The 25,576-nt window shown below is 48.8% G+C and overlaps 2 protein-coding genes across 2 annotated transcripts in view; one reads left to right on the top strand and one right to left on the bottom strand.

Annotated features, from left to right (window-relative positions):
* Positions 1–25,576, bottom strand: part of TCF20 (transcription factor 20) — a 186,379-nt gene that overhangs the window by 142,493 nt on the left and 18,310 nt on the right. The window lies entirely within an intron of this gene.
* LOC117879719 (histone H4) lies at positions 22,762–23,107 on the top strand. Its single transcript, XM_034774966.1, has one exon. The coding sequence runs from the start codon at positions 22,783–22,785 to the stop codon at positions 23,092–23,094; it is 312 nt and encodes a 103-aa protein (XP_034630857.1). The 5' UTR covers positions 22,762–22,782; the 3' UTR covers positions 23,095–23,107.

The following is a 25,576-nucleotide window of genomic DNA, read 5'->3' as shown; positions in this document are numbered from 1 at the left end:
AACATGTCCAAGTTACTGTGGACATATTAAAATCTCCTGCTTTCTGTGAATCTAGTAATTGCCACCTAATAATGGCTGTATTAATATAAGTGTTTTTTTTTAATATTGCAGCATCGAATTATAACTTACTCCTTAGCCCAGTAAGTCCATCATTTTGCTGACCCACAACAGCAGCAACTCCCTTAGTTATTATAAACAGTTCCCCTCTTCATTCCTCTTTGGGTGGAAGAGGCTATTCTCATCTCAACATCCCAAAGCACCTGAGGCATATGAGGATCCAACATAGCCAGGCTCCTTGCAGTGCATTACTACCAATGCACACGTGTTCCTTGAACATGGCTTTATTCTCCTCTCTCCCAAGTGTATTTGTGCTTCTTTTCAGTTGCAGGTAAAATCTCCCCATCTCAAAAGACTTTCTTAAGCCTCACCTAGGGCCTGGCAACAATCACCTCCTGGGATGGGAGTAAGGAGACAGAGGCACTAAGGGGTTAAGAGCTTTTTAAACAAAAGTTAATGTTTATGAAAGAGAAATTAACTAGAGGGTTGCACTTTGTAGCTTGCGTAGGCTGAGATCATTGCACCTGTCAGGGGCTCCTTGCATCCCCCATTTCCACCCCCACAAGCTCCCTGTGTGTTGTGTGCCACCCTCCCACCCCCTCTATTTCAGGGACTCCCTGAAACTCCCCCCACCCTTTCCCTCACTCCCGAGGCTTTATGTGTGTCTCCCCCCTTACCCCTCTCCCATACTACTTGTCCCCCATTCTCTTCCCACACAGCAGAAGTTCTGTGTTAAGTCTCACTTCACTCAGCCAACTAGACACAGCTTAGCCAGGCAGAACATGGGAAGGCACTGTGTACCGCAGTGCCTCTCACGCCTGACCTGCAGGAACCCCTCCCATTTCAATGCTGTCCGCTTCCCACACAGTTTAGTGCAACTCCATCTTGACCTGCAGCAACTGCTCTTGTGCCATTCTTAGGGCCCTCCACAGCTTCACAAATACAGCTTAATACTCACCCACAGCTTAATAAATACTGCTTAGCCCTTCTACCACTCGTCATGTTTTTCATGCTCTTCATACAACTTTTAATTAATGGCACAACTTACTATTCAAATCATGTCCCCTCAGCTCTATCAATATACCTCAGTTCTAACAATCCTTTTTTTTTTTTTTTTTTAAATCTTGGTACTTTTCTTAAAATTATATCCCATGGTGTTTACCAAAGTTTTTGAATTTATTTTCATTCTGACGTGACAAAAACCTTTAGAATTTTTTTAATTTAATTAAATAAATAAATTGAGACTCACCCCAGGGCTTGGTGGTTAGGGCACTTAGCTGGGATGTGGTAGACCCAGGGTCAAATCCATATTCCAAATCAGGCAAAGAGCAGGGATTTGAACGTCGGTCTCCAACATCCTAGGCAAGTGCCCTAATTGCCAGGCTGCTGGCCATTGTAGACAGACATACACCCTTCCCAATTAAACGGTTATTGAAAGAACAAACATTTTGGTTTCGATGCATTGTTATTTACTGACAAAAAAATGTTTAGTCGGAAGATTTCTAACCAGCTCTAAAACACACACACACTCGCTCGCTCTCTCTCTAAAACAGCAAAGGGAGAGAGAAATTAAGAAGAGAAAATGTTTTCAGATGAGATTTGAAATACAAGGGAGAACCAAGAAAGCAGAGAGACAGAAAATCTGTTCCAGAAAGCAGTGGCTGCAGAGAAGGCTTTTGCACCAACCGAGGGGAGATTGCATTGCAAGGCAGAGAGGAGATCTGTGCTAAACAAGCACAAGGAAGGGGGATAGACAGAAGAAGTGAACAATATCTATACTGTGGCCACACTGAAACTGGTTCACTATATGTTGTGCCTTAAGACACAAACCTGAACTGGATGGATGGACGGACAAGGGTATCCCCATTCTAATCTCTAATTTCTATGATTCTGTCAGGAAATCTGGGACTCCCTGGTTGCTTGGGATATTAGAGACAAGTGACGTTCTATTAATGCAGGCACGGATTGGACCATCTAAGATGATGGCTCCAAGAACCAGTTTTGGTGGCCATAGGAGGTAGATGCACAGAATGATACAATGAATAACTTATACAATTGAGAAAAAACAGGCCAGGAGCTTAGCAGGATTAGATATTTATATGGCTAATGTAACATCCACAGTGACATTAGATAAGAAAAAAATTATAAAGGGATATTAACCCTCATGTTTCAGGGTATAAGCCAGCCACTAACTGAGGGATGTTAAGAAGAAACTTCCCTTCTGGGCTGGTTATGCCAAACTGTCCACTATGGGGTTTTCCTGCACCTACCTCTGAAGCATCTGGAACCAGCCACCAGAGACAGGATGCTGGGAATAGTCTGAGTAGTACAGCAATTCTTATGTTCCTCAGATGTTTTCTGCTATTCTGTGCAGGAAACAAAGAAAGGCTTCTTCACCTTCACCAGAATATCCAGAGTCCCAGTCATGGGAATGATTTCAGGTGGTGAACAACCAGGTAAATCCAAGCTCTTGGCATCCACTAGCAGAGGCTCACCATGAGGCATTTTCTCAAGTCTTCCTTTTTCAAGCAAAGTCATTAAGAAGGGTGGAGTGAGACAACTCTGGCAGCATCTGGAGTTCTCAGATTTCCTGGGCCTCAGTCCGCTTGTTTTCAGGACTGAGTATAGTCTTGAGACTTTGCTGGTTAATGATTGCCCTCTAACAATAAATGAAAATCAAGTGTCCATGCTGATTATTTTAGATTGGTCAGCTGCCCTCAATATTGTTGATTGGCTATGGACTACAACACAGTCCGACAGACCTACTCAAAGTGGTTCCATTCCTTAAGAGAGTTAGCTAAGATTCCATACCCTCTGTGATGGGTTGCCTTCCTTTAAGATGCCACCTAATGTGCTGAGATACCACTGAGCCTGCCTGTTCTGACAGCCTGGGCACCCTTTTTACCTGTCTTACTGACACAGGCAAGCCTCCTCCAGCACACACACAGGAAGGGCCACACCCAACTGCAAAACAACACAGACACTGAGATCAGCTCTGGGAAGACTCAGTTTAAGGGACTTGCCCCAGCACTCAGGTGTCCATCTCCCTTGGAGTGAAGACCCAACAGTATATTGCGAAATCCACCTCCTCCCTCAATGTGGAAGAAGGTACACACACACACACACTATGAATTGCACAAACGGGATTGTATGATAAACAAGAAATAAGTTTATTAACTACAAAAGGTGAATTTTAAGTGGTTAAAGAGATTGCAAACAGATCAAAGCAGATTACTAAGCAAATAAACAAAACACAGAAACTAAGCTTGTTTCACTAAAGAAACTGGTTACAAATAGTAATTTCTCACCCTAGATATCGTTTCAGGCAGATTGCAGAAAGTCTCAAAAGGCAGCTGCACTGGTCTGCAGCTTGAGACCTGAGGTATTATTACTCACAAGCTAGATGCCCTTCCAGCTTGGGCTCAACCCTTCTCCCCCGGTTCAGTTCTTGCTTCCAGGTGTTTTTCAGTGTCTCTTTGGGTGGGAAGGCAGAGGAGAACCACGATGATGTCACTCCCCTGCCTTATACAGCTCTTGTGTAAGGCGGGAACCCTTTGTCTCCCATTCACTGGCATTCCAAAAGGGGGGGAGGGGTATCCAGTACCAGGTGACTCGGACCCATGTCTCTGCATGGCTGTGGCAGCCATTGCTGTAGGCTGTCTCGAGCTTCCACAGGAAGACTAAGCTCTTTTACAGTCCATTGTCTTTGCTAATGGGCCATTAGCACTGTCTGGCTTTGTCATTGTTGTACCTGAAGGGCTAGTTGTGGGGGTGACACCTAAAGTAACCCATTTCAAATACAGAAACATAGTTAATGTTCCTAACTTCAGATACAGAAATGATACAGGCATACAAATTGGATAATTACATTCAGTAAATTATAACCTTTCCAGTGATATCTTACATGAGCCATCTTGCATAATGTACATCTCAGTTATATGATATCCATATCATAAGCATATTTTCATAAAGAATATGAAGTGTAATGTCACACTCTGCTCATCACCATGGTATCTGATCCCACAAGGTAATACTGGGCAATTTCTAATCTGCACCATGGGATCTCCACAGGCACCCCTTCTGTTCAACATGGCCTCAAACAAGATGGGTTAGAGAGGAGCTATGGGGATGTGGTGTCTTTCAGATATGGAGGTCACCCAGCTCTGTTCTTCTTTATTCTATAGGGGCAAAATCATCATGTCATGCTGGAAACATCCAATTTTGTGAGATATGAAGTTACATTTAGTGCTCGTTCTGCCTCTGCCCATGATAAACTGCTTACAATACAGGACCTGGCCATAAAAATTATGAGTTCCCTGCAAATCTCAGAATGGTTCACCCCCCCCCTTACTCAACATACTTACAGATCACTTCGGACAGAAATATGGGTTAGATCAAGATCCAGGAAAAAAACAAAAGCAGAAATAGATGGAAAACCTAATGCTGCCTCCAAGACAGGATTCCCAGGGAAATAAGGCACATGGCCGAAAGACACCACTCTATGTAAAAACCAGCATGGCCCACATTCACCTGAACCCTTCACCCACAGCCTCAGGTCAACAAAAGCACTTGTTCCACTGGCAAGATTTCTCCTTCTCCAAGGCTAGAGAAACAAGGGGCTGCAACAGGCACAAGAAGGTAAAAACAGATGGAACAAAGAGCAAAGGAGGATGGGCGATAAAGCTGCCTCTGGAACCTCTGCTCCCCCCTTGGAAGAGGTGAAAATCATAACTCCAAACAGCCAAATAAAAGGGTGGAGGGGTGTAAGAAAATGGGATCCGCTTTCAGAACAAACATTTTAAACACAGAATATGAAAAGGGGCTGGCTTTAAGGTTAGCGCTCTATACTGCCCAACAAGAGAACAGGTGAGGCAGGCAACCATTTTAAATTTACTAAGGAGAACAGCATTTGGGTTCTTTGCCAGGATATTTAAACTCACTGCTAGATCTTTGTCTCACAGCATTCACTATGTTAGATCAGACTAATGACTGGTTGATTTTGAGAGACTATGGTGACTCTGTTGATGCAGGGGGAGAGGAGAGGCAAGGAAGGAGAAAGTGTAATGTACCATCTAGCATGTGCACTCATTTCAGAGGACTAGCTACACACTCCTGTATGTGAGATGCACATTTGATTCACAGTGGGACCAGCACTTGGGAGAACCTGCCCAGTAGTCTGTCAGTATTCTGTGCTAGCACACAGAGGCTTGGATCTGATTTCTGGTTTCACTCCCTTGGAGCAGCAGAGGCCAAGAGCACTATTCTGAAGGGGAGCCCCATCCGTCATTGGAAGGACTGCAGCCATAACATTACATAATGGAGGAGGTAAACCCTGAGCATTCCGACAGTGGTTGTACAAGCATGTTCTGTGCATTTCTGAGGCGGATTCAGCCTCACGCTGCCAGGCTGATAACTCTGCTTGCCTGCATTCCTCCCTTCTGTATTTCATAGAGAGATGGTATCCTTTCCTTTCTTTGCTCCCAGGCATTGGCAAATGGGGAACAAAGGATGAAAGACAAATGAAGAGGGAGGGGGAGCATTTGAGAGCTTGGGAGTGATCTTTAGTAGAAAGAGAGGGGGAGGAAGGAAAAGGAGAGGGAAGGAGGAAGAAGAGAAGAAAGAAGATGCAGAGGCTTGAAAACAACAATATGCAAATGAGGCATAGCAAAATAATTTGTTATTGAGAACTCAAAAATCTGAGCTGGGGGGAAAAAAAAAAAAAGCCTTTCTTCCCTCACTGGAATAAGAGAATGGTGTGGAGATAAGGGACTCCCAATACCTTTTCTACACACCCACCTTGAACTCCACCAACACTCCTCTTCAACATCTGACCACACAATCCACCTTCTGGAGGAGTAATGGGGGAGAGGAGGGGACCAAGCAAGCAGCAAACAATATGTGAGCTTTTTCACAGAGCTGTGGGCAAACAGAGCCAGCTAGGTGCTTCTAAAGTGGTGTTTGTAAAACAATCACATTTTGAGCGTCACAGGAATAGTCCACAGCCACTGCTTTTAGACTACTGTTGCACTTCTGCACACCCCAGAATGGGTTGCATTTCCCCCAACCTTCTGATACCTCCATTGAGACACAACATCCCTGAAAATGAAGGCCTCTCATTGGCCACAAGCAGACCCAGACCACACGAGCCTGAGTTCTTGTCAGCCATCAAGCTAAGCAGAATTAGGCCTGGTCATTACTTGAACTGGAGACTTCTAAGTGAAACTCAGGTTCTGCAGGAAGCTGTGATAGTGCCTCAGGAGCTGACACTTGTGACCCATGACACTGAACCCGTGGCTTAGGGACACTACATTGCTGAAGGTGCGATCTTTCTTATGAAGTTGAGACTCCGTTCACTTGCGTTCATTAGATATACCTTGGTACTTTTTATAGGAGCGTCATGGCCAAATCCCTAGTTATGCTCTCTCTATTCAACAGGAAAGAGTAGCGGCTGGCACAGGGAACTTGGAGGTAGAATTTCTGGCTTCCACCAACAGTTCTGCCGCTGACTCACCAGGTGATGAGTGAACATCACTTTTCAGTACCAGTTAGTGCATACTTTGTAAATAATACTTCCAAATAGCAGCTTCTCTTTTCCTGCTTTCTGTTGTCCTTCCTGCCTTCAGGTTCACATTCCTTCCCCAAAAGTTGTCATTACTCCTGATTTACTTGTCTAATAAGACAGTAAGTTCCTTGGGTCAGGGACTTTGTAACAGTGGTTGAATCTTAAAAACAAACAAACAAACAAAAACTCGTACCCTCACCTTCACTCCTCTGTTCTTCATTTACTCTCCAGCAAAATGAGTCATTATATTTACCTACCACAACGGAGAACTGAGAGATTTAATATTTGTAAAGTACATAGAAACACAGACCTGTAAGCATTTCAGTGGTGGGTGAAGTAATTTCTGTATCAATGTTGTTTGCAAAAGGCTTGGGATTCAAGGAACAATATAAATGTAAGTTTTTGCTATTGTTGGGGGCAGGGAGATGATGGGGGTAAGATCCATGTGGGGGAGGGGGGAGAGCTGGGATGACAGCTCCCACAAAGCAAAGAATCCACCCCAGATGTCCCTGTAACTGCTTGCTGGGTTCTTTTGGACTCATGGAGGTGAGAGAGTGGGTCAGTCAGTCTCTCTCTCTCTCTCACTCACAGCACAATTCCACCAGCAGTTCTAGTTCTTTAGCTCCCTCACTCTCCAGAGTAATCCCCTGCCCCAGAGATCTGGGAAGAAAAAAAACACGTATCAGGGCTCAGTTCATTCCTGAACCAGGTCTATGTCATTAAGAACTATCAGCGCAATTGACACTATGACTCACATATCACAATACAAAGGTGGCAGAGATCATGTGGGCTATGGGTAAGGCTGCGAGTTTGTCATGGTCACGGAAGTCACAGATTCCGTGACTTTCGGTGACCTCTGCAGTGGCCGGTGCACCTGGCCCAGGGGCAGCTCAGGCAGCCCCTGCGCCAGTCGCACCAGCCGCTGCTGGGGCAGTCTCAGGCCACCGCACCCCCTGCCCAGCAGAGTTTGTGTGTGGGAGGAGGCAGGGAGTTGGGGCACAGGATGGGGTGAGGCGGGCTCTGGACGACGCTTACCTGGGGAGCTGCCTGGAAGTGGCAACATCCCCCTCGCTCAGCTCCTAGGCTGAGGCATGCCCAGCAGGACCGGCTCCAGGGTTTTTGCCGCTCCAAGCGGCGGAAAAAAAAAAAGAAGCCGCGATCGCGATTGGCGGTAGCTCCACCGCGCCGCTTTCTTCTTCGGCAGCAATTCGGCGGCAGGTCCTTCCCTCCAAGAGGGACAGGGACCCTCCGCCGAATTGCCGCCGAAGAGCCCAACGTGCCGCCCCTTCCCGTTGGCCGCCCCAAGCACCTACTTGCTCAGCTAGTGCCTGGAGCCAGCCCTGATGCCCAGGCAGCTCTGCAGTTGCTGGCCAATGGAAGCTGCAAAGCTAGCGCTCTGGGTGTAGGCAGCGTGCAGAGCTGCCTGGCCACGCCTCCACCTAGGAGCTGAGCGAGGGGGATGTTGCCACTTCCGGGGAGCCCCCGAGGCAAGTGCCGCCCAGAGCCCGCCTCACCCTGTCCTGTGCCCCAACCTCCTGTCTCCTCCCACACCCAAATTCTGCTGCTGCTGGGGGAGGGAAGGCAGTGCGGAGCCAAGTAGAGAGCCTGCCGGCCCCGTCAACTCCCCCCTCCCAACACCAGCAGGGGTCTGGGCCGTGCGCCACCGCCCACCCTCCCCATCACCCGGGCCACCCTCCCCCAGCATCCGCAGAGCCCCCAGGCAGCCCACCCCCAAATTTTAGTAACGGATATTTTTAGTACAAGTCATGGACAGGTCACGGGCCGTGAATTTTTGTTTACTGCCCATGACCTGTCCATGACTTTTACTAAAAATACCCGTGACTAAAACGTAGCCTTAGCCATAGGTAATGAACCTCCCTCTCTGTGGTCCCCTCAAGTCAGGGTTTCAGTACACTGGCGGACAGGGCCGGCTCCAGGGTTTTGGCTGCCCCAAGGAGCCAAACAAAAACCAAACCAAAACAAAAATACCACAATAGCGATCTGCGGCGGCAATTCAGTGGGAGGTCCTTTGCTCCAAGCAGGAGTGAGGGCCCCTCCGCCGAATTGCCGCCAAACAGCTGGACGTGCCACCCCTCTCCGAAGTGGCCGCCTCAAGCACTGCTTGGTAAGCTGGTGCCTGGAGCCGGCCCTGCTGGCGGAGGTGGGGCGTGTGTAGCTTGCATTGCCAATGCATGTGTCATACCTGTTCCGTGAATAGAGAACAACACTATCTAAAGCCATCAAGCCTGTATCTCTCACCGGGAAGAAAAGAAAAAAAAGGAGAGAGAGAACTACCAGCTTAAACCAGATTTTACTGTTAGAAGCCCCATCACAATTCAATCTTCAATGGACTTTAGAGCTACCTACAACCAACAGCTAACATGGGTGTGTGCCTGTGCACACGTGCACATGCCTGTGGTCTCATGCACAAACCCATACAATAATGAGGGTAGAGCTGGGGGAGAAACAGATTGTTTAAAGCTTTAAGGGGTTATTTATAAAATCAGTGTGGGCGAGGGAATAAAATGTAGGAAAAATTATCTGGACTGTTTAAAAAAAAAAAAAAAAAAAAAACTGTCCAGGAAGAATTATGCTGCTTGTGATAAATGCTCCTTTCTGGTTTTGTTAAAAACCTAAATAATGGAGGTCTCTTCGATGCAATTACTAGCACTTGTTTAGCGTGGCAGGGCACTGCACTGCCACTGGGCCAGCTCCTCTCTGCTCCCAATTAGCATGCTAAATACTCAAACCGCACACATGGGCATGCGGGTCACTGATTGGTGCAGAGGAACAGCAACCAACTACGCTTTCCTCCAATCAGAAGGCAGAAAGGGCTCTGCTGCAAAGCTCCGGCTTCCATCATTTATATCCTCCCATCCCTATTACTCTCTTCCCCACCACCACCACCCCCGCTCCTCGGGGGTCTCTGAGGGGAGTGATAAAAACCGCAAACTCCCCCTTTCTCTCAGCTGGTCTCATTCACGGCTCATGGCAGACCCAGTTTCCTCAAGGGACCCACTAATGAAGACGGCCAACGTTAATCTTTTCCCCCCTCCCTGACAGGTCGATTTATAGTTCCACAGAGAGTCCTGGCTCCCAGCCAGAGAGCTTGACACATTCTTCTTATTCCAAGAGAGAGAGGGAGATAGAGACAGACTGACATACACACGCACACCCTTATAATTTGGGAAATTTAGGGGAGACCTGCTTTGAAACAGCAGCTGAAGGGAACAGGAGCAAACAGGGTTTGTTTGTTGTTTGTTTGTTTGTAATAATAACAACGTATTGACGTTGCTATAGCAGCTGTTTCACCCAAAGACTGAATATAAAGGAATCACTCCCCTCATCTCTGTGTTGAAAGGATGCATCAATTCTGTGCCAGAAATATTACACACAAGTGAGTAGAAGGGGACGTGAATAACAACTTCTCTAATATAAACTGCAGCGGGAATATTAGATGGGGAGAAAGTAATTAATTGGAACCTGGACAGAACATAGGGGTCACTGCCCCCTAATCTTGTGAAAAGTGAAATGGGATCCTTAATGATCAAGTGATCAAGACCTTGATTTTACATCTCATCCATAAAATGGTACCATAAATAGTGCAGTGCCCTCGCTCCCCACCCCAAGCACCAGGTTGATGGATTGGTTCACTAGTGATTCAGAAGTGTCCCTTATTAAGCCACCAACCCTGCTACACGACCTTGCCTATATTAGGATTTTTTCAGCCCTATAATTCCCAGGGCTGCTGCTACACTAGAAATTGTAGCATGGAAAAAGCTTAGATGTTTTTATCCTTGTGCCACATGAGAATTCCCTCCCATCTCCTCCATAATTTTGCCTTTTTCCATTTGGCAATTATGGCTATATTCGCACCATGTCCCCTAACTTCACATTATTTGTTTAGTTCACTTCTGTGTCTGTACAGCTGAATCACCAGCGATGACAGAACAGCTCTGCTAACAGGGTCAGTCAGTGAGCTATTGCTGCAGAACAGCAGGGGAACCCAAAACAAGAGCTTTATTCCTGCAAGACCTATACATTACCTCTTTGCCTCTGCCCCTCAGAAACTAAGCAGTGGATTTTAAAAGGGCATGCACCGTCAAGTAGTTTTCTCCTATAGCAAAATAATGGGCCTAAAGATCTGTCCAAAGACCAATATATGGACTTTCATTATATTTTTCAGTCATTCTAAAAGATTTTTATTTCAGTGTTATAAAACACAATGCAAAAAGCATCATGCTAGTATATGAAAAGCAGATATGAAACTGAGGAGACCAATTTCACTTGCCAAACTGGCTACAGACCAGAAATAGAAACACATATACGTAACTATAGTATCTTACATTTCTATAGGACTTTTCATCCTGAAAGATCCCAGCATGCTTTATATAAACAACATATATAGAGGAAAGACTTGGAAATTCAACTTGCCTATGAAGAAGAGGAAGATTTCTTAAGTCAGTCACATCAACTTCTACTGAATCTCAGCTTTCATTTAAAAAAGTTTCTAGAAAAAAATCACAACGTGAATAAAGCATAAACCGACATAGCTTCCTGAGTCTCCAGATAGACAGCCCCAATGCCTCTTCTGCTGCTCAGTTTTCCCAAGCTGCAGCAGAGTGAGAACTGACCAGTTATCAGTTTTCCATTGCTGCTCTTCAGAATCCAACATGCAACAGTGAAACTGAAAACAGTCAGTTTCACTTTGCTGCTTCTTGGGAAGCTCTGAGCAACAGCAGAGGCAGCACCAGAGCTATCTATCTTATGTCCCTACTTACTACTCCTGGCAGGGCCAGCTTTAGGCCGATTCCCCCGATTCCCCGCGTTGAAGAGGGCCCTGCGCCTAAGAGGGCCCCGTGCCTTACTCACCCGGCGGCGGTCCGCTCCAGGTCTTCGGCAGCACTTCGGAGGCGGGGGGTCCGCTCCGGGTCTTTGGCGGGGGGGGGGGGTGTCCTTCAGTGCCGCAGACGACGCGGAGCGGACCCCCTGCCACCGAAGACCCAGACCGCCGCCAGGTATTCGAATCAGGCCCCGCAGGTCCTAAAGCCGGCCCTGACTCCTGGGGAAATTTTGTGCCACTGCGCATGTGCAGAATTTATGTCCCCCACAGATTTCTTTGCTTCCCTGCAGAAAAAATGACTTTCTGATGGGGAAGCAAAGGGAAGCCACAAGTGAGGTCATGCGACCCTCCCATGCAGTATGTTTTGGGTGCCCAGTTCAGCCAGCAGAGAGGTAAATCACTGTGGGGAAGGGGGAGGGTCTGGGGAAGACCCGGCTGGTGGCTCATACCCTGCGCCGGGCTCAGCTGCTAGTCCTGGCTGGGCTGGGGAGGATGAGACTTTCTCATCCCCTGCACGGCATCCAGGGTCGTGTCAGACCCACCCCCAGATTTCTCCCGTGGATGTAGGAAGCTCTGCAAACTCCCCGCACACACACACACACACTTCCTGCACCCATCACTGCTCAGCTGCAGGGGGAAGGGATCATTGTACAGGGAGCTGTTCCCCCATCTGCCCAACCCCTGTGCATACAGACCCCTTCATACCCAGACCCTCCTACTAAGCCTCACCCCCTGCACCCAGAACCCCACCTGATGAGCTCCACTCCTCCTGCACCTGGACCACCCCAACGAGCCACCCACACCCGGATCCCCACCTACCAAGCTCCAACCAGCCGCATATGGATCCCCATCCCACTGAGCCCCACTCCCCCAGCATCTGGATTCCCCTGCCGAGCTCTATTCCCCCCCACACCCAGAACCCCCTCCCTGAGCCCCAACCACCTTCACCTGCCCCCCCAGCAGACTCCCATTACTGTTGCACCCAGAGCCCCCCAACATAACCCTGTGCATCCAGATTCCCCCAACACCCAGATCCCCCACTGTGCCACCTGCACCCAGATTACCCCACACAGAACCTTCTCAACCCACACCCAGATCCCCCCACACCAAGCCCTTTCACACTTGGAGCCTGTCTTGCTGAGCCTGCCTGCCCACACCTGGTGCACCTGGCATGGAGGGGCAGGGCCCTGGGGTGTTTCTGGGGCAGGCCTGGTCCTTGCGCTGTGTCAGGGCTGGGTGCATCCTCACCGCTGAGTCCGTGTTCGGGGGGAGGGGAAGCTGCACAGTGATCTCTCACCTCTGAGCAATCGATCCCCAATGCCATGCTGGAGCCTCCACATTTATTTGACAACTAAAATTTGCAGAATTTTAAAATATTGTGCACAGAATTTTTTGGTGCAGAATGCTCTCAGGAGTACCTTACCAAAATAACTTTAATTACCCCCACAACACCTCTCGGTAGTATTATCCACATTTTAAAGATAGTGCAGCAGACCAAGTAACTTGCCCAAGCTCAGACAGGAAGCCTCTGGCAGCGCAGGAAATTGAACCAATCTCTCAAGTCCCAGGCTAGTGCCCTAATCACTAGACCAGTGGTCCCCAATCTTTTCCGTGAGGCGGGCGCTGGACGACTAGCTGCCGAGGACCGTGGTCGCTGGACAAGCAGCCGCCGAAATGCTGCCGTGAAGCAGCGTCATCAAGAGGCGTCGCCGCCGAAATTCAGCGGCATTTCGGCGGTAGCGCTTCTTGACGTTGCCGCTTCTCGGCAGCATTTAGGCGGCTGCTTGTCCGGCGGCCAATAGGCGGGCGCACATGGATGCTCCGGTGGGCGCCTGGGTGCCCGCGGGCACTGCGTTGGGGACCCCTGCACTAGACCATCTTTCTTCTCCCTATTTACTGGGGAGACGACGAGCATCCAAAAACAGAAGCTGTGTTGGGGTAGAGTAGCAAAGACCTACTACACATCTGTGCTTCAGGCTTGATGCTCTGGGGTGGGATGGGGCAAAAACAGAAAAAGAGTGCTCCTTCTCACAGGAGCCTGGGGGCATGGAGAGGGTCCTTCAATTTTTTTGTGACAGCTCTAGTTGGAAGCAATTTGACAAATAGACTCCCTAGGCGGGCTCCAAGGATAGCGCTCTAGTAAAATCCCCTGAACTCTCCTCTTTCCCGACACCTGATGGGGAGGGAGAAGGAGTTAGCGTCTTACCTGGGCATCATTCCTGGACAGTGGGTCACACCCCCAATTTTTCAGATCAGCCTTTAGTCATTTTAGTCCTCTAGCCAATAAATATTTGGTAACACTTCTAAACTCTATGTTTAAGGGCAGGTCTTCACTAGCAAGATTAAAGAGCTGCTGCGGCAGCGTTTAATGTGGTTGTGTAGTCGCGGCACCAGCGCTGGGAGAGAGCTATAAAAACCCACCTCCACGAGGGGAATAGCTACCAGTGCTGGGAGCACAGCTCCCAGTGCTGGTGCACTGTCTACGCTGCCACTTTACAGTGCTGAAGCTCGCAGTGCTCACGGGGTGTTTTTTCACACCCCTGAGCGAGAAAGTTACAGTGCTGTAAAGTGCCAGTGTAGACAAGCCCTAAGTGGCTTGGTGGAAAGAGAGAAGGAACGATGGGATAAGTTAGCAAAGAGGAGAGACAGAGGAAACAGACACTGATAGCAATTCATAAAAAGATACACCATGATAGGAAAGAAAAAAAAATGCACTGAAGCCAGAATGTGAAAAAAGATCTAACCAGAGCAGGAGAGATGTAGTGAGTGGGTTTTTTATTATTACTAAGCAGGAAGTTGACTAGCAATATATTACACTTAAGTACAGTACACAACAATTTATTCCTGTAAACTTCAGGGGGCACGGTGCCATCTCGCTCTCTCTGGCCTGTTGCCTTCATCCTTGGACTAGTCGATGTTAGGTACATTTTTTAAGTCCTAATGACTTCACCCAGCAATACAGTGTAGCCACATCATGGACTTGGTACAGACAAACAACCAGCATATGCCACTCTCAGAAGGGGGAGGGGATTTTGCCATGGACACTGCAGCAACTCCCCTATACTTACGAAAACTCCCATGGGATTTTTCATGTCCACAGAAAATTTCAGTTTTTAACAGAGTCACATCTGAAAGAGCCCCACGTAATAAGCTGCATGGAAGTCAATTTATCGACCTCAAGATGCAGGGTTAAGTCAAGCCTGCTGGGATTCAAAGTTGTGGTTGCAGGGAGTCTCTAGGTAAGGGATTGGCAACCTTCGGCCCGCCAGAGTAAGCCCCCTGGCGAGAAGCCATGGCCAGCACATCCCTCGGCCCACACCGCTTCCCGCAGCCCCCACTGGCCTGGAACGGCGAACCGCAGCCAGTGGGAGCCGCAATTGGCCGAACCTATGGACACGGCAGTTAAACAAACCGGCCCGGCCCACCAAGGGGCTTATTCATACCTGATTCTGGAGGCCATCCCTCCAGCTATGGTGAAAAGCAAATATGATTTTTAAAGTTTCCTTTGGCCTTACTAATCTAATATGCTATTCTGTAACTCCAAGAAGGACTGGTTTATACATACATACATAGAGAGAGAGAGATTTTTATCTTGACAATATCACTTTAAAAATGAAGAGCACACTATTCAGTTCTGTTAGCTTCAAGACAGCAGGTGCTCAGCTGGCTGATTTAGCAACAGCAGCCACCGCCAGGTCGAGTTGTTGGATGCTATTTACCAACTACAATTCCCCACACCCCTCAATGGCACTTAAGAGACAAAAAGAGAGGGAAAAGACTAATAGGAGGGGGGAGGGAGTGCAGGGAGAAGCCTGGATGAAGGGTTATTAAGTTAACAAACTAATCTTATCACTACTTCAGTGGGATGCCCTTCCTAGACATCAAAAGAGGACACACACCAGCTGCCTTTCCCCACTCACTTGTTTCCTTTTCTATAAACAGGAGTTACACCATCGAGGTCAGGAGACCCCCCACAACTTTAATCTGCTTGCAGAGTTAGCAAGATACCTTAGCTTTTAAGAACACCCCAATATTTCCTTATAAATTAAATCAGCATCAGCAGGTCTGCCCGAGTAAACAACCCAAAAAGCAAGAAACCAGGATGCACAGCCCTGTGCTTATAAAGTTATGAACAAGCACAGTATAAACATTTTGATAAGGAAATAGATTTAAGTTCCCAAGAGGTTGTTATGGTGGAAGCCCCACTGTATGGGGCTTTTAAAGGTCACCTGCAAAACAAATTGGGCTTATGCCCTTGTTTCCTTCTTTATTATATACTGTACAAAGAAGGCCTTAAAGGCTTGTTTTGTTCTTCACAACATTTTTTCTGCTTGTTCCCCTGCATTAGAAATTCAGGTTCTGTCTAGGCTGGAAGAATATGATAACTGAAGGATCAGTGAAATGGTGACCTCATAAAAGGCAAGAGATTGAAAGCTGAGCTATTAAAAAGGGAAGGGATTGTGTTCAGACTGTTTCCCTACTCTTTGGGGGTTTATTTGCTTTTGTTATCATCTATGCAGAGTCAATGGCCAATTAATATTTTGAATCTAAAGGCTGTCTTTATTCAACACCCTCATACTTTCAATAAAGGGATTTAAAGCTCAGAAAAAAACCACCCATCAAACCTCCTCAGTGGTCCTCTAACAACGTCAGGTAAGACCAGAGTGGACATTCCTGATATTTCTAAGGTAAACAGAAAAAAATTAAAATCCTCTCAGGTCTTCTTTATCCATCACAAAGAAGTAAAGAAGGTACAAGCCCAATTAAAAAAAAATCCTCTGAAGGTCATCTTCAAAACTATAAACTGGACAAAACACTAGAAAATGTATAGTACGGAACAGGAAGATGGACTAGGTCTTTTCCATCTGATTTTATTACTATAAAACGAAGTAAAAATCAAAATATTAGCCCTATTAGCTGGGTGTATTATCCCTGGCTACTTGAGTTTGGGACAGCTACGTAGTCCAGTGTTCACAAAGCTGGAAGCCAGGTGGATCTCCGGTTCTAATCCCGTGCAGAACCACCTTTGTTCATGCTCTTAGGTACTTTCCAGTGCCTCCCTCAGACCCAGATGGAAAATTAGGTTAAAGAAGCAGGGGATCTCACTGAAACATAGATACTACCCTGGAACTGAGCTTCCTTGGGGAAGGGGTGAGAAGGAATCTCCCAAACCTTCATCCTCCATGGTGTCCATCACTACTGGAGCGTAAGCCTGGGAACTGCACACCTTCAGAAAACGTGATTACATCCCAAACATCTTTCATCAACCCAGCTGAGAAGGGATATGGCAACTTAACCAGCTAGAAAACAAACAAGTCAAGGAGTTACCTGCTATTAGCTAGGGCCAGAAAAAGTGAGCAAGTTTAGGAACAGGCTCCTCTTTGTCCCAGAGCATACAGTTGGTTAAGAGACAGCAATTATTTTGCTGCCATCTCACCCCTAATAATTTTCACTCCAGTGGATGGATGAGCTCTGCTCAAGAAGGGGCCCTCCATGGATCATGAGACCCCTATAGGAGAAAGAGAGGCTTGGATTCATCTGTAGCACTGTCCTTCCTCCTGAAACCCAGTGGAGGACTCTCTGTGCAGTCTGTGTGCAGGTAGGGGGGCTGAAGTCAGGGCAGAGCCAGGGGAGATGCACATTGTCCACTTGCTCCAAATCCCATTCCACCACCATCACCACTAGGAATGATTCAAGACAATCAGAATGAGAAATTCCTCACAGAGGTTTCCTCGCAAACAGTCGTCGTCGTCCCCCCGCTCCTTTCATAGCTTTTACAGTGGGTGGGGGACAATGTAGCCCCAGAGCAGGCAGGCAGCACATTGGCTGAGGGCAGGTTGTATGGGGCATCTTCCAGGGCTACCAGGACAGCATCTTTCCCTGGCACTTATATTAACAAAAACAAAACAAACCTTTTTGCTCTTGCTGGGGTGCCTCAAGCAGACCCAGGGACGAGCCATCCTCAAAGGCAAAGAGAGAGAAGGACCACTCATCAAGAGCAGGGTGTGTTACAGAGACCAAGCCATTCAAAGGCAACAAACCAAACCCCACATCCACAGAGTCCTGCTAGCTGCCAGGATAACCTCAACAGTAGGGTGACATGGGCTCAGAGAATCAAGGAGGCAGCCAAAGCTCCTCCATCGCTCTCCCCACTGTGATTCACCATCACCTTTCTCTTTTTGCAAGCACAAGTAGCTCACAAGAAGCAGATATGCCAATACGGCCAAGACTAGCAAATGCTTCCTAGGCATCGGTTTCTTCAACTTGAGGGAGCAGCCTAAACAGCATGCTCAGGCTCAACATTAAGTGAACAGACATTCCCTGTATCAGTTTGGGGGGAGGCACATAGACAGCTAAACCCATCACTGAACATCAGGGGCAAATACAGACGTGGAACAGGAGCTGCTCACAGAGGAGCATGTGGTTGCCAGCAGCAAGCAAGGAGGAATTTAGACTACGCCTAAATTGCTTTCTACTTACCCCTCTCCCCTCCCCCAGGGTAGAGCACATTTATTCTGGATTTTACAAGAGCAGGAGGGTGGTATCCTTTAACACCAGCCACCACTCCCCCAATTATCCTATGTCTAGAGGGTTTTTCGGGGTTGTTTTGTTGTAAAACTGATCAATATCCCTTCCCCTTCTATATCATAACGCCTTCCAGCCAACCTGTCAGCGAGTCAACGAGGGCTGACCTCTCCTGGCAGCTCTATTTAATCAGCGCGTGAGTGAGACAGGGCTTGTTGCCGTTTGCTCCCTCTCTCTGACACAGGTTATGCAGCATTAATTCTTCACAAGCTGATCTCATGCTTGTTGTGCGAGTTGCTCCACACAGCTCCACCAATGCACCTCAGTTCCGTCTTGGGAGTACCCTTCTGCCTTGCCATTTATGTACCCCACACAGATGTCTGCCAATACAAGTCAGTCCTGACCTGAAGCTCTGCTGTTGTAGTTCTTGGCCTCTCAAGAGCACCGTCAGCTTTCTACATGTGGCTAGCTGTCTCTCTAGCAGGAAAGCAGTTAAAAAAAAAAAAAGATGCTCTAGGCTCAGACCACCAAGCTTATTCTACCTGCAGCTTAAACAGTACCTCAGCCTAGGAGACAAAAAGCTAGTGTGCTAATACACTGGGCTACCAAACCACAGCACCCAGCATTAGAACACACTTGCATTGAGTCTGTCAGCTCCCTCCCCTTCCTAGCTCTCAATTACAGCATACATTCTTTTGTTTCACTTCAGAAATGCAGTAATTATTTTTAGAGAAGTCTCACCCCTCCATTGGTAGAAATGCTACAATCTGAGACAGCCGCTCCCTTGATGATCACAGGCAGGGGAACATTCCAGAAGAGAGAGATTTTTGGGGTGGGCAGGGGGAGAGGGTCTCTAGAATCCTACCCACCCCTGGCAGGTGTGAAACGGCAGATTTCATTTTTTACTGCCAGAATTACTGGGAAATTCTCATCTGACAGCTTCCCCCACCCCCTTATGCCAATTCCTGGCTGATTTCAGCCAAAGATGCATGAGTGGGCAGGGGAAAATTGCTCTGCTTCTCTGGAGATAGACAAGCAAGTGTTCCGATAGCCACATGCAGGCCATTAAAAATATATTAATATAGCCAGCACAGCCTGTCACTTTTTTTAAATACAGAGAAGGAAGGAATCTTGATACAGTAACAAGACGCTTTCATCAGGTCTCATTACCTAAAGCACAGCCACACACCACAGCTCCCACAGAGAACAACCTGCAGCTCCCGCTGTCATTAAAGAAATGAAGATATTAAAGAAAAATTAAACCCAGGATAGAATGTGCTTAGGAGTATATGAATGGGTAAGGCAGGGAAGGAGTGTGAGAGCAGAAAGGTAGGATGAGGGAAGGGAGGGGGAATGGCCATTCAGGGACCTTTCACCTCAATGGGTGACTCAGGAGAAATCATACAGGATAAATATGTCTTACAGATCATTGGGTCAGGATATTTCAGTCATCAACTGACATGGTAAAGGACACCACATTATATCTCCAGGAGACTTGGTGGCTCAGTAATACTGCAGGCAGAGGTCCATCCCCGTACTTGTCATGCTTTAGGGCAAAATGTGATCCCATGGGATCAGGGAGACATTTCCCCTGACTATAGGGTATTGCACACTTATGAGGATTTTCTCACCTTTCTCTGAAGTATTCAGCAATGGCCACTAAAACAGGGATTTCCAAAATAAGAGGAAAGCTAGTCAAAGAAGCCCTGAAGTCTAAATTAAGAAGTAAATAATCCTTAAACTAGGCCTACCCTACAGACTTCGGCTAGCATAGCTATGTCAGTCAGGGGTGTGAAGAGGTGTGATCCCTGACCGGTATAGCTATGCTGGCAGAAGCCCCTAGGGTAGGTGCAGCTATACCAGTAGAGTTGTCCTTTTACCAGTTTGGCTTGTTTCATGTGGCACTCTGTACCTCAAAACAGCACCCTGGAACCCCCATGTAAGAAATCATATGTAACGTCATGATCTGCTGAAATCCATTGTTCTGTCAAAATATGCATATTGTTAGTGTGTATCAAGTTATGAGATTTTTGCTGTATGGTTGTTACTGAAATAATGCTGTAAGTCTGCTAGGGGCATACAAAGAAGGCAAACCACTCCCAGGATGGTGCTCACTGACCATTAATGAGGAGGGGAGTTTTAATCAAGAGATTTACAATTCAATGACAGTTGCACAAGACCACACCAGGGGGATTGCTCAACCCACCAGGACATGTCTGGCTAGTATTTTCCAGGCACATGGACTGAGGGTATAAAACAGGGATGGCCAAACTTACTGACCCTCCGAGCTGCATACGACAATCTTCAGAAGTTCAAGAGCCGAGGCATGATTGCCAGGGCTTAGAGCTTCAGCTGAAGCCCCTAGATCTCCCCAACACTGGGCAGAAGCCAGAGGCGATGCATGTGGTGAGGGGGGTGGTCATGTGCCCCCCTCCCCCCCCCGATTTTTGCCAGGGTTTACTGGCCTTGCTCAGTCACATGATGCCGCCAGGCCCCCTCCCTGCACGGCAGGAGCTGGAGCTGGCGAGCGGCAGCGGCAAACAGTTGGGAGCTGCAGGGAGAGCTGCTGCTTTTGCTGCTGCCTCTTCCCATGGAGCTAAAGCAGTGGCCTCTCCCTGCAGCTCCCAGCTGCTTCCTCCTGCCTCTCCACTGGGTGCTAACAGCTGGGAGCTGCACGTTGGGGCAGCTGAAGGTAAGAGGGCAGGCATGACTCAAGATGTTGGGAGGGACTCCTTTAAATTGTCCCCCCCCCACTCTTAGCAGGCACCAGTCATCTCTGGCAGAGCCCCTACCCCACCACCCCATTGCAGGGCCACCTACCAGACTGGGGGCAGAGGGGATGTGGAGAGCTCTGCAAGCCGCACTTTAACTGTAAAAGAGCCGCATGCGGCTCAGAAGCCATGGTTTGGCCACCCCTGGTATAAAATAAGGGACAGTGGCATCATGCCTTGGCCTGTCTCCTCCCCCACCTACACTAGAAACAACAAAAATGCTGGAAAGACAAAGACTCCAACTTAGGAGACTGGTCCCTGCCTTGAGACAGAAGCCTGTGTATTAAGACTTACATCCAGTAGGGTGAGAACTGCTTGATCTAAATACTGCCTAGTGTAATAAAGTTTAAGATTTAGACTGACCACTTACCTTTTATTTTCTTTGGTAACTATCTCTGACCATTTATAATCACTTAAAATCTATCTTTCTCTAGTTAATAAACCTGTTTTATATTTTACCTAAAGCAGTGTGTTTTGGTTGAAGTGCTTGGGTATGTCCTCTCCACATTAAGGGAGAGGTAGACTGGGTAATACACTTACACTGATCAGGCTCCTGAGCAGGGCAGGACGGTACAGCTCTGGATGCAAGGCTGGGGAGAACTGGCTGGTGCCTTTCTCTGTGTGATTTGTGCGTGGTTCTGGGAGCATTCAGGCAGTCTAGCCGGGTGCGGGGCTCCACTTGCTGTTATGCTAAGTGATAACAGCGCCTGGAGGGGTTTGCTGCTTGTTACTAGCAAAGCATTGTGAGAGACAGCCCATACGGAAGAGATAAGGGGGCACAGTGGCACCCCAGTTGCAGGCTGCACCCCGGGGATCCTGTCGCAGGATGGTTTTATTTTAATGGCATGAAGCACAGCTTTGCTGGTACAGCTACACCCACACTAGGAGCACTCTACTAGTATGCTATACTGATATTTCTGAACTAGTAAGACATTCCTAGCATAGTCATGGTCACAGAAAGGCTACTTAAGTAACCCTAGCTGAGCCATAGAGGGCATGCATGCCCCTAAACAAAAACAAAGATGGCAAGAAATGAACCTCGCTATTTAGTTATCTGGTGTAAGAGATTACTTGAGCCAAACAGAAATCCTTCAGAAAGTGGAAATCCAAAGCTAGCGACAGCGCTGCCAAGTTTTGTGCATCTCCATGAATGATGCTCACCAGTGAGAAACAGTCAGGGCCGGCTTTAGGGCGATTCCCCCGATTCCCAGGAATTGGGCCCCGCAGCGTCCGGAAGAGGGGCCCCTCACCCTCGGCCAAAGTGCCGCCGGAAACAGCGGCATCCGATTGAACTGCCGCCGAATTGCCGCTGCTATCTTCGCTGCCGCGGTCTTCAGCGGCATTTCGGCAGCAGCTCTTTCCAATCGGGCCCCACATGTCCTAAAGTCAGCCCTGGAAACAGTCACTTATTTCCCTCTCAAGTGTGGAGGAATGCAAAGCCTATCCCTTAGGCCCTGCAGAAACAGGGGGAAGGGAGGTTGGGTACATTAGGGAGACTGGTGCTGGAGGGAATCAGAGGTGGAGTATGGGAGAGGGAATCTAGGGGGGAGGAAGAGGACAGGAGAGGGTGGGGATTGTTTGGGAAGGAAAAACAAGCGACTCACTGGCAGAGGGGTGAGGAGAAGAAGGGGGCCAGGGAACAGGCTGGGGAGGGATGGGAGCTGAGGGAGACAGGCTTGCTGGACAACGGTAGAAGAGGGTAAATGGAGACAGGAACAGGATGGAGGTATTTGGAAGCAGAAGGGAGGCTGCTCCAGGCCTCATCCTGCCTAAAAAGATTCAGCACTTTCCTCCCCAAACAATCCCTACCCCAGGCTACCTCCAGAAACACAGAACTGCAGGAATATGCAATCTTAGTCACTCTCGGTAGGCAAAGTGCAGACGCTGGGAGGAGAACCACCGCTTAAACGTGTATTAAGACTCCTCCTTTTCCCACTCACTCACCCCCCATTTAGATTGGATCTTTACTACTGAGCTGGCTGCCTGCCTGCCTCTTCCACAGCCTCTCTATAACTCTAGCCACTATGTCTGGTCGTGGTAAGGGCGGCAAGGGTCTCGGAAAAGGAGGCGCTAAGCGCCATAGGAAGGTGTTGAGGGACAACATCCAGGGCATTACAAAGCCCGCTATTCGTCGTTTAGCTCGTCGTGGGGGCGTGAAGCGCATTTCGGGTCTCATTTACGAGGAGACTCGGGGGGTGTTGAAGGTCTTTTTGGAGAATGTGATCAGAGATGCCGTTACTTACACCGAGCATGCGAAGCGGAAGACTGTGACTGCTATGGACGTTGTTTATGCGTTGAAGCGCCAGGGTCGTACTCTCTACGGATTTGGAGGCTAACCTGTGCCAGTAATTGTCTTCCACAGCCTCTCAGACACAGAGTTGCTGGTTTGCCCTCCCGACCCTCTCAGATTCAGATGACATTGTGCCTGGAACACAGCCCACAATACCAGTGACTTCAAGTGAACTGAGAACCCAGTTTTAGCCTGACTCTAGGGACATGCTTAGATCTTGTTCACACCACAAGTGGTAACAGTGCTGCAATAAATTTAGGGGACTACTGTGTGATAGCAGATTCCTCTCACTTGGTTGTATTTTTAGTACAGACATAGCCAAAAAGACAACACTGCATTGGTTCAGATTTGCTTCCCTGCCAACAGTCCCACGTGTTATAATCCAATCGTAGGTAACCAGTGCCCCAGGACTGCTGACTCAGGTCCTTGGTGCAGGCAGCCACCTCCCAGCTCTGTACCCCTCCAGCTGCTTCTTGGAACTGCATTAAGCTCAGCGGGGTTGGAGCAGAGAGCCAGCTACCTGCAGTTGAAATAGGCATCCAGCAGACGCCAAAGGAGCCTTGTTCGTGCCCTAAGCAATATTTGACAGCATGGGAAGGACTCAGATTCAGAGGCCAAAGGAGGGAAATTCTGAACAGCTGCTGTAGGAGAAGAGCTTGTACTGGTGCAGGCTCAGACAGAGAGGTCATCACATGGGCCAGGAGTTTGACACCTAGAATTAAAGCACATCATCAGGAAATGTTACCTGACAGTGACGTCTATTAGACTGTGGTAGAGTCTCCTAAGGGAAGTGGTGAAAGCCCCAACCCTTGATTCCTTTCAAAAGCTGAACTAAGCATTGAAGGACCTAGTGCAGGGCACTTAATAGAGTGAGGGTCAACATGATCCAGTACAGTAGTTCTTTCTCCCAGCCCTAATTTCTATTCACAGAAAACAACATCTTAGGCCTGGTCTGCTCACGGTTTTTGTGCTGATATAACTCTTAATTAAGAGAGTGACGTTTGTACCAATATGCATATACTGGTACACCCCTAGGTTAGGGTGACCAGGTGTCCGGTTTTCGACCAGAACACCTGGTCAAAAAGGGACCCTGGTGGCTCCGGTCAGCCCCGCCGACCAGGCCGTTAAAAGTGCAGTCAGTGGCGCTGCGGGACTAAGGCAGGCTAGTCCCTACCTGTCCTGGGGCACCACGCTGCGCCCCAGAAACAGCCTGCAGGTCTGGCTCCCAGGCGGGGGGGCCACAGGGCTCTACGCACTGCCTGAGCACCGGCTCCTGGCCAATGGGAGCTGGGGGGGTGATGCCTACGGGCAAGAGCAGTGTGTGCCACGGACCCTCCTGCTTCACCCCCACCCGCCTAAGAGCCGGACCTGCAGGCTGCTTCTGGGGTGCAACACAGAGCCAGGACAGACAGGCAGCCTGCCTTAGACCCACTGCGCTACTGAATGGGAACCTCCCGAAGTAGGCCCACACCTCAACCCCGAGCCCCAATTCCCTGCCCCAGCCCTGAGCCCCCCCAAACCCAGAGCCCCCTCCTCCACTCCAAGCCCCTCATCCCCAGTCCAGAGCCTGCACCCCCAAACCAGAGCCCATATCCCCTCCTGCACCCCAATCCCAAGCCATGAGCCCCCCAAACCCAGAGCCTGCGCTCCCCCCGGACCACCCTCCAACACTCCAACCCACTGCCCCAGCCCATAGCCCCCTCCCACACCCTGCACCCCTCATCCCCAGCCCCACCCCAGAGCCCTCACCCCCTCCCACACCCCAACCCCCGGCCGAAACCCGCAGCTCCCTCCCACATTCCGAATCCCTCGGCCGCACCCCCAGCCTGGAGCCCCCTCCTGCACCCCCAAACCCCTCATTCCCTGCCCCACCCCAGAGCCCACAACTCCAGCCAGTGCCCTCACCCAAACTCCCCTCCCTCACCCTGCACCTCTCATTTCAGGCCCTACCCCAGAGACCACACCCCCATATAGAGCCCTCACCCCCTCCCACATCTCAACCCCCTGCCCCTGCCCAGGGGCAGTGAGTGAGGGTGGGGGGCAGCGAGCCACCGAGGGAGAGGGAATGTAGTGAGCGGGAGGCGGGGACTCAGGGAAGGGGCGGGGCATGGGTTGGGCCTCGGGACAGGGGCGGGGCTAGGGTGTTCGGTTTTGTGCAATTAGAAAGTTGGCAACCCTACCCTAGGTGCCTTATACTGGTACAGCTTTTACCTCTTCCCACATGGGAATAAGCTGTAACTGGTATAAATGCACATTTATTCCTGTATAACTGCATCCACAGTGGGGGGGTGCGGTGGGGGTTGTACCACTGTAACTATACCAGTACAGCTTGTGTGTTGACACAAAGCTTTACTTGCACAGTAATAATCCTCATTTACAACAGTTAGTTCATAGTTAAAAACCATCACAACGTATCTGATATCGGGGGTGTAAGAATTTGATCTGCAGGCTGAAAATGTCCAGAGAGATGGGGCCACAATGATTCCAAATTTTTACATTTTAAGAGCCTGTATAAACTGAGAGTATTT

Source organism: Trachemys scripta, chromosome 1 (assembly GCF_013100865.1).
Source record: "Trachemys scripta elegans isolate TJP31775 chromosome 1, CAS_Tse_1.0, whole genome shotgun sequence".
NCBI lineage: Eukaryota > Metazoa > Chordata > Testudines > Emydidae > Trachemys > Trachemys scripta.
The sequence above is the reverse complement of the archived record's forward strand: the minus strand, read 5'-3'. Positions and strand labels throughout refer to the sequence as shown.